The sequence below is a fragment of the Salvelinus fontinalis genome, unplaced genomic scaffold, assembly GCF_029448725.1.
Source record: "Salvelinus fontinalis isolate EN_2023a unplaced genomic scaffold, ASM2944872v1 scaffold_0120, whole genome shotgun sequence".
NCBI classification, from domain to species: Eukaryota; Metazoa; Chordata; class Actinopteri; order Salmoniformes; family Salmonidae; genus Salvelinus; species Salvelinus fontinalis.
Window position 1 is genome coordinate 145,001 of NW_026600329.1, and position 10,000 is coordinate 155,000.

At 43.7% G+C, this 10,000-nt stretch overlaps 1 protein-coding gene across 3 annotated transcripts in view; it reads left to right on the forward strand.

Annotated features, from left to right (window-relative positions):
- The window catches only part of LOC129843337 (DENN domain-containing protein 1B-like), a 37,691-nt gene that overhangs the window by 12,237 nt on the left and 15,454 nt on the right, over nt 1-10,000 (forward strand). The window contains exons 6-9 of one of the 3 annotated variants that reach the window (XM_055911974.1): nt 158-227; nt 959-1,039; nt 1,272-1,346; nt 3,854-3,907. In XM_055911974.1, coding sequence (XP_055767949.1) covers nt 158-227; nt 959-1,039; nt 1,272-1,346; nt 3,854-3,907 — 280 coding nt within the window. Of the gene's footprint in view, nt 1-157; nt 228-311; nt 448-958; nt 1,040-1,271; nt 1,347-3,853; nt 3,908-10,000 lie in introns of those variants that run through there. The other 2 variants (XM_055911976.1, XM_055911975.1) reach the window with 2 other exon arrangements.

A 10,000-nucleotide genomic window follows, 5' to 3' on the forward strand; every position in this document is an offset into this window, starting at 1 on the left:
GTGTGTGTGTGTGTGTGTGTGTGTGTGTGTGTGTGTGTGTGTGTGTGTGTGTGTGTGTGTGTGTGTGTGTGTGTGTGTGTGTGTGTGTTCATCTCTGTATTTAGTGACAACAGTAACCATACACTACTTTCATAATATGTGCACTTGTGTGTTGTAGCTACCTACCTTGGTTTGAGGTGTTTTACAAACTTCTGAACAACCTGGCTGACTATCTGACCAAGGGACAGGTGAGTCTCTCAGTAACCTGGCTGACTATCTGACCAAGGGACAGGTGAGTCTCTCAGTAACCTGGCTGACTATCTGACCAAGGGACAGGTGGGTCTCTCAGTAACCTGGCTGACTATCTGACCAAGGGACAGGTGAGTCTCTCAGTAACCTGGCTGACTATCTGACCAAGGGACAGGTGGGTCTCTCAGTAACCTGGCTGACTATCTGACCAAGGGACAGGTGAGTCTCTCAGTAACCTGGCTGACTATCTGACCAAGAGACAGGTGGGTCTCTCAGTAACCTGGCTGAGTGTCTGTGGGTTTCATCCCCTCCCTCCCTCGTACTTGATTGATCAATTAACGTCACTGTCTGAAGAGAGTTGTGCCAGTAACCGAAAGGTCGCTGGTTCAAATCCCCTGGCCGACAAGGTGAACAATCTGTCCATGTGGCACTTAACCCTAATTTGCTCCAGGGGCGCTGCACTACTATTACGGAGCCTGTAAAACAACACGTCACTGCACCTACCTGGTGTGTGACAATAAAACGTCTTAATTCTTTTCATGGGATGAGTTTGACACCCCTGCTTTATACTGGACTGTATTGTGTCTACAGTTCTTTACAGTCAAGTTCCTTCAAACATTTTCCTGGCTTTGATATGTCAAGTCAATTTAATTAGTATTTCATAAGCATTTAATTAGTATTTCAAAAGTATTTCATTAGTGTTTCATGAGTATCGCTTGCTTCTCAACAGACCAATGAGATGCGAGAACTGCTGGCCGCCCTCTACACACATCCCCTGCCATTGGCTGTCGGCTCTGTCACTCTGCAGCTGGTAAGCCTCAACTAGTCTATTCATCCCAACTTAGTATTTTGTCCCATCAATTCTAATTCCAAGTGGAAATTCCAATTCCAACCCATTATATAGGAAACACAATCATATTACGTTACGCGGTTGTCATGGAAACTGTTTTCTGTGTTGTAGTGTATCATGTGGATTTGTTATTAGATAGAGGGGTTTTCTGGGCTGTGTGGTAGTGTGGTAGTGTGTTGTGTTTCTCTCTGAGGGAGAGAAGCTATTGGTCAGGACAGAGATGCCCCGCCCTCCTGGACATGCCCCCCTCACCCCAGGGAAGGAAGGGGTGAGTCCTGGAACCCTGCTAGGTCTGGACTAACACCTCGAACCTAAAACCTGGTCTGGACTAACAGCTAGAACCTAAAACATGGTCTGGACTAACACCTAGACCTAAAAATAGGTCTGGACTAACAGCTAGAAACTAAAAACCTGGTCTGTTTTAACACTTATAACCTAAAACATGGCCTGTTCTTACACTTATAACCTAAAACCTGGTCTGGACTAACAGTTAGAAACTAAAACCTGGTCTGTTTTAACACCTAGAACCTAAAACCTGGTCTAGACTAACAGTTAGAACCTAAAACCTGTTCTGGACTAACACTTAGAACCTTAAACCTGTTCTGGACTAACAGTTAGAACCTAAAACCTGTTCTGAACTAACACTTATAACCTAAAACCTGTTCTGTCATAACACTTAGAACCTAAAACCTGGTCTGGACTAACACCCACTAGAACCTTAAAACTGGTCTGCTGCACTAACACCTAGAACCTAAAACCTAGTCTGGATTAACACCTATAACCTAAAACATGGTCTGTTTTAACAGCTAGAACCTAAAACCTGGTCTGGACTAACACCTAGAACCTAAAATTGGTCTGGACTAACAGCTAGAAACTAAAACCTGGTCTGTTTTAACACTTATAACCTAAAACATGGCCTGTTCTTACACTCATAACCTAAAACCTGGTCTGGACTAACAGTTAGAAACTAAAACCTGGTCTGTTTTAACACCTAGAACCTAAAGCCTGGTCTGGACTAACACTTAGAACCTAAAACCTGTTCTGAACTAACACTTAGAACCTAAAACCTGTTCTGAACTAACACTTAGAACCTAACACCTGTTCTGTCATAACACTTAGAACCTAAAACCTGGTATGGCCTAACACCCACTAGAACCTTAAAACTGGTCTGCGGCACTAACACCTAGAACCTAAAACCTGGTCTGGATTAACATCTATAACCTAAAACCTGGTCTGGATTAACACCTATAACCTAGTCTGGATTAACACCTATAACCTAAAACATGGTATGTTTTAACAGCTAGAACCTAAAGCCTGGTCTGGACTAACACCTAGAACCTAAGAATTGGTCTGGACTAACAGCTAGAAACTAAAACCTGGTCTGGACTAACACTTATAACCTAAAACGTGGCCTGTTCTTACACTTGTAACCTAAAACCTGGTCTGGACTAACACCCACTAGAACCTTAAAACTGGTCTGCTGCACAAACACATATAACCTAAAACCTGGTCTGGATTAACACCTACAATTTAAAACCTGGTCTGGATTAACACCTATAACCTAAAACCTGGTCTAGATTAACACCTATAACCTATAACCTGGTCTGGATTAACACCTACACCCATTCCTAAAACCTGGTCTGGATTAAGATTTATAACCTAAAACCTGGTCAGAATTAACAACTATAACCTAAAACCTGGTCTGGATTAACACCTATAATTTATAACCTGGGCTGGATTAATACCTATAACCTAAAACCTGGTCTGGATTAACACCTATAACCTATAACCTGGTCTGGATTAACACCTATTACCTAAAACCTGGTCTGGATTAACACCTATAACCTAAAACCTGGTCTGGATTAAGACCTATAACCTAGTCTGGATTAACGCCCATAACCCAAAACCTGGTCTGGATTAACACCTATAACCTAAAACCTGGTCTGGATTAAGACCTATAACCTATAACCTGGACTGGATTAACACCTATAACCTAAACCTGGTCTGGATTAACACCTATAACCTAAAACCTGGTCTGGATTAACACCTATAACCTAAAACCTGGTCTGGATTAACACCTATAATTTATAACCTGGGCTGGATTAATACCAATAACCTAAAACCTGGTCTGGATTAACACCTATAACCTATAACCTGGTCTGGATTAACACCTATAACCTATAACCTGGACTGGATTAACACCTATAACCTAAACCTGGTCTGGATTAACACCTATAACCTAAAACCTGGTCTGGATTAACACCTACAACCTAAAACCTGGTCTGGATTAACACCTATAACCTAAAACCTGGTCTGGATTAACACCCATAACCTAAAACCTGGTCTGATTTAGACCTATAACCTAAAACCTGGTCTGGATTAACACCTATAACCTAATCTACTACTAAACCAAGACATAGTTAACACCTAAAACTAGACTAATCAAAAATCTAAAATCACCTGGACACTCTGTGAACCCTGGTTCTCTCAAGATGATCTCTCCGAACCAGACCTGATAACAGGATCATGATGGGTCTACCAGTACTAACATACACCCAGATGATCTCTCAGAGCCAGACCTGATAACAGGATCATGATGGGTCTACCAGTACTAACATACACCCAGATGTTGTTATTTCTGACTAGGACTGCACCTCAAATGGCATGCTATTCCCTGCATAGAGCCCTATGCCCCATGGTCAGAAATAGTGCATCTCTGGAATAGGGTGCCATTTGGGATGGAAAGTAACTGCTACTTGTTCCCTTCCTCCCCAGGTCCCGTACTTCATCGCTCCAGACCCCAGAGGGCTCCCTTCCATCCCTGAGAGTGTGAGTCTACTGTCACTGTAATACACGAACCCTGACCCTAATCCTAACCCTGACCCTGACCCTGACCCTGACCCTAACCCTAACCCTAACCCTAACCCTGACCCTAACCCTGATCCTGACCCTGACCCTAACCCTGACCCTAACCCTGACCCTAACCCTAACCCTAACCCTGATCCTGATCCTGCCCCTAACCCTGATCCTGACCCTGACCCTAACCCTGACCCTAACCCTGATCCTGATCCTGACCCTGACCCTGACCCTAACCCTGATCCTGATCCTGACCCTGACCCTAACCCTGATCCTGAACCTGACCCTGACCCTAACCCTAACCCTAACCCTAACCCTAACCCTGACCCTGATCCTGACCCTAACCCTAACCCTGATCCTGATCCTGACCCTGACCCTAACCCTGATCCTAACCCTGACCCTAACCCTAACCCTGACCTAACCCCAGAGGGCTCCCCTCCATCCCTGACAGTGTTAGTCTGCTGTCACTATAATACACTGTTGTAATCATCTATAGCACGTGTCAAACTCATTCCATGGAGGGCTGAGTGTCTGCTGTTTTTTTCTCCTACCTTGATCTTGATTGATGAAGTAAAGTCCTTAATTAGTAAGGAACTCCCCTCACCTGGTTGTCTAGGTCTTAACTGAAAGGAACAACCATAATCCAGCAGACTCTAGGCCCTCCATGGAATGAGTCTGAGCTACAGTGTATCTGTATCCTAGTGCTACTGCTGTTGGTACATTGATAATAGTGTTTGGTTCTAAGTTCTGCTACAAATTCAAGTCAAACAATTCAAGTCACTGTGTCGTACAGATGTTAGATGTATTCACCACACTGGGTCGTACAGATGTATTCACAACACTGTGTCGTACAGATGTTAGATGTATTCACCACACTGTGTCGTACAGATGTATTCACCACACTGTGTCGTACAGATGTTAGATGTATTCACCACACTGGGTCGTAGCGATGTATTCACCATGCTGGGTCGTACAGATGCTAGATGTATTCACCACACTGGGTCGTACAGATGCTAGATGTATTCACCACACTGTGCCGTACAGATGTAGTCACAACACTGTGTCGTACAGATGTTAGATGTATTCACCACACTAGGTCGTAGCGATGTATTCACCATGCTGGGTCGTACAGATGCTAGATGTATTCACCACACTGGGTCGTACAGATGCTAGATGTATTCACCACACTGGGTTGTACAGATGCTAGATGTCACCGCACAAGGAGGCAAAAACAGACTTTCCTCCATCGCGATGTCCCCCAAAGGCCCTTCTGCTAACTTGATAGCCCCGGTCTGCTAACTGCTAGCTTGATAGCCCCGGTCTGCTAACTGTTAGCTTGCTAGCACCGGTCTGCTAACTGTTTGCTTGTTATCCCCGGCCTACTAACTGCTAGCTTGTTAGCCCCGGCCTGCTAACTGTCTGAATCGCCGTGTCCCCAGCCAGCCCAACCACTCACTGGACCCATATGATCACTTGGCTACGCATGCCTCTCTCTAATATCAACATGCTTCGTCCATTACTGTCCTGGTTAGTGATTACTGTCTTATTTCACTGTTGAGCCTCTAGCCCTGCTCAATATAACTTAACCAACCATGTTGTTCCACCTCCTACACATGCGGTGACATCACCTGGTTTAAATGTCTCTAGAGACTATATCTCTCTCATCATTACTCAATGCCTAGGTTTACCTCCAATGTACTCACATCCTACCTTACCTTTGTCTGTATACTATGCCTTGAATCTATGCTATCGTGCTCAGAAACCTGCTCCCTTTACACTCTGTTCCGAACGTGCTAGACGGCCAGTTCGTATAGCATTTAGCCGTACCCTTATCCTACTTCTCCTCTGTTCCTCTGGTGATGTAGAGGTTAATCCAGGCCCTGCAGTGCCTAGCTCCACTCCCACTCCCCAGGTGCTCTCATTTGTTGCCTTCTGTAACCGTAAAAGCCTTGGTTTCATGCATGTTAACATTAGAAGCCTACTCCCTAAGTTTTTTTTACTCACTGCTTTAGCACACTCTGCCAACCCGGATGTCTTAGCCGTGTCTGAATCCTGGCTTAGGAAAACCACCAAAAACCCTGAAATCTCCATCCCTAACTATAACATTTTCCACCAAGATAGAACTGCCAAAGGGGGCGGTGTTGCAATCTACTGCAAAAATAGCCTGCAGAGTTCTGTATTACTATCCAAGTCTGTACCCAAACAATTCGAGCTTCTACTTCTAAAAATCCACCTTTCCAGAAACAAGTCTCTCATCGTTGCCGCTTGTTATAGACCACTCTCTGCTCCCAGCTGTGCCCTTGACACCATATGTGAATTGATTGCCCCCCATCTATCTTCTGAGCTCGTGCTATTAGGTGACCTAAACTGGGACATGCTTAACACCCCGGCCATCCAACAATCTAAGCTTGATGCCCTCAATCTCACACAAATTATCAAGGAACCTACCAGGTACAACCCCAAATCCGTAAACACGGGCACCTTCATAGATATCATCCTCACTAACTCGCCCTCCAAATACACTTCTGCTGTTTTCAATCAAGATCTCAGCGATCACTGCCTCATTGCCTGCATCCGTAATGGGTCTGCGATCAAACAACCTCCCCTCATCACTGTCAAACGCTCCCTAAAACACTTCTGCAAGCAGGCCTTTCTAATCGACCTGGCCGGGGTATCCTGGAATGACATTGACCTCATCCCGTCAGTAGAGGATGCCTGGTTATTCTTTAAAAGTGCCTTCCTCACCAACTTAAACAAGCATGTTCCATTCCAATTTTTTTTTACCAGGAATAGATATAGTCCTTGGTTCACTCCAGACCTGTCTGCCCTTGACCAGCACAAAAACATCCTGTGGCATTCTGCATTAGCATCGAATAGCCCCCGTGATATGGAACTTTTCAGGGAAGTTAGGAACAAATATACACAGGCAGTTAGGAAAGCTAAGGCTAGGTTTTCAAACAGAAATTTGCATCCTGTAGTACAAAATCAAAAAAGTTCTGGGACACTGTAAAGTCCATGGAGAATAAGAGCACCTCCTCCCAGCTGCCAACTGCTCTGAGGCTAGGAAACACTGTTACCACCGATAAATCCACTATCATTGAGAATTTCAATAAGCATTTCTCTACGGCTGGCAATGCTTTCCACCTGGCTACCGCTACCTCGGTCAACTGCCCGGCATCCTCCACAGCAACCCGCCCAAGCCCCCACCATTTCTCCTTCACCCAAATCCAGATAGCTGATGTTCTGAAAGAGCTGCAAAATCTGGACCCCTACAAATCAGCCGGGCTAGACAATCTGGATCCTCTCTTTCTAAAATTATCTGCCGAAATTGTTGCAACCCCTATTACTAGCCTGTTCAACCTCTCTTTCATATCGTCTGAGATTCCCAAACTGCTACAGACCTATATCTATCCTACCCTGTCTTTCTAAGGTCTTCAAAAGCCAAGTTAATAAACAGATCACCGAACATTTCGAATCCCACCGTACCTTCTCCACTATGCAATCTGGTTTCAGAGCTGGTCATGGCTGCACCTCAGCCACGCTCAAGGTCCTAAATGATATCATAACCACCATCGAAGAGAGATTACTGTGCAGCCATATTCATCGACCTGGCCAAGGCTTTTGACTCTGTCAATCACCACATTCTTATTGGCAGCCTTGGTTTCTCAAATGACTGCATCGCCTGGTTTACCAACTACTTCTCTGATAGAATTCAGAAAGTCAAATCGGAGGGCCTGTTGTCCGGACCTCTGACAGTCTCTATGGGGGTGCCACAGGGTTCAATTCTCTGGCCGACTCTCTTCTCTGTATACATAAATGATGTTGCTCTTGCTGCTGGTGATTCTCTGATCCACCTCTACACAGACGACACCATTCTGTATACTTCTGGCCCCTCTTTGGACACTGTGTTAACTAACCTCCAGACGAGCTTCAATGCCATACAACTCTCCTTCCATGGCCTCCAACTGCTCTTAAATGCAAGAAAAACTAAATGCATGCTATTCAATTGATCACTGCCCGCACCTGCCCGCCTGTCCAGCATCACTACTCTGGACAGCTCTGACTTAGAATACGTGGACAACTACAAATACCTAGGTGTTTTGGTTAGACTGTAAACTCTCACTCCAGACTCATATTAAGCATCTCCAATTCAAAATTAAATCTAGAATCGGCTTCCTATATCGCAACTAAGCATCCTTCACTCATGCTGCCAAACATACCCTCGTAAAACTGACCATCCTACCGATCCTCGACTTCGGCGATGTCATCTATAAAATAGCCTCCAACACTCTACTCAACACATTGGATGCAGTCTATCACAGTGCCATCCGTTTTGTCACCAAGCCCCATACACTACCCACCACTGCGACCTGTACTCTCTCGTTGGTTTGTCCTCGCTTCATACTCATCGCCAAACCCACTGGCTACAGGTTATCTACAAGTCTCTGCTAGGTAAAGCCCCGCCTTATCTCAGCTCACTGGTCACCATAGCAGCACACACTCGTAGCACGAGCTCCAGCAGGTATATCTCACTGGTCACCCCCAAAGCCAATTCTTCCTTTGGTCGCCTTTCCTTCCAGTTCTCTGCTGCCAATGACTGGAACGAACTGCAAAAATCACTGAAGCTGGAGACTCATATCTCCCTCACTAGCTTTAAGCACCAGCTGTCAGAGCAGCTCACAGATCACTGCACCTGTACATAGCCCATTTGTAAACAGCCCATCCAAGTACCTCATCCCCATACTGTATTTATTTATTTATCTTGCTCCTTTGCACCCCAGTATCTCTACTTGCACATTCATCTTCTGCACATCTACCATTCCAGTGTTTAATTGCTATATTGTAATTACTTTGCCACCATGGCCTATTTATTGCCTTAACTCCCTTATCTTACCTCATTTGCACTCACTGTATATAGACTTTTTGTTTTCTTTTTTTCTACTGTATTATTGACTGTATGTTTTGTTTATTCCATGTGTAACTCTGTGTTGTTGTATGTGTCGAATTGCAATGCTTTATCTTGGCCAGGTCGTCGTTGCAAATGAGAACTTGTTCTCAACTAGCCTAACTGGTTAAATAAAGGTGAAATAAAAAATAAAAATAAAACATCAGTCAGGAGAGGCTTTGAAACTAGGGAGTGCACATTCTTGCAGCCTGCCACAATCTACTAGATAATTACCCTTCTCAGACACAAAGAGCTATTTCTGAGAATAAGCAATCTATTCACAGTCAAGTGGATATAATGATGCATAACATATAGAGATAAAATAATGAACTATAAAAGTGAAACTATAACATACAGATAGAATATAATGACATAGAACAGTGAAACTATAACATACAGAGATAATATAATGATATAGAACAGTGAAGCTATAACATACAGAGATAATATACTGATATAGAGCAGTGAAGCTATAACATACAGCGATAATATAATGACATAGACCAGTAAAGCTATAACATGTATATATATAGATAATATAATGACATAGCTTCACTGTTCTATAACATACAGAGAGAATATAATGACATAGAACAGTGAAGCTATAACATATAGAGAGAATATAGTGATATAGAAAAGCTATAAGACAGTGCTACAGGGCAGTAGTTTAAAATCTATTAGCTCTAACGTATGCCTCCTACCTCACCGTTATGGAAACATCCTGTTTAGAGACTGGCCCCCTTTACACATACTGTAGATCATTCCATCTAACCCAGAACACATTCATCACTGTTGCTAGGCTACTTATACAATTATAAACATACTAAAACATGCTCAAGGCAATTAATCAGTTACCAACAATGGTATATACACATCATAGATAACCATTGTCTTGAAGTTGATTATACATCTCATAGATAACCAGTGTCTTGACATTGATTATACATCTCATAGATAACCATTGTGTCACGTTCCTGACCTTGTTTTCCTTTTGTATAGCTTTGTTTTGTTGGTCAGCACGTGAGCTGGGTGGGCATTCTCTGTGTTTGTTCCTTGTTAAGTGTCAGGGTTAATTGACCTTGTATGGCTCTCAATCAGAGACAGGTGTTTTCGTTTTCCTC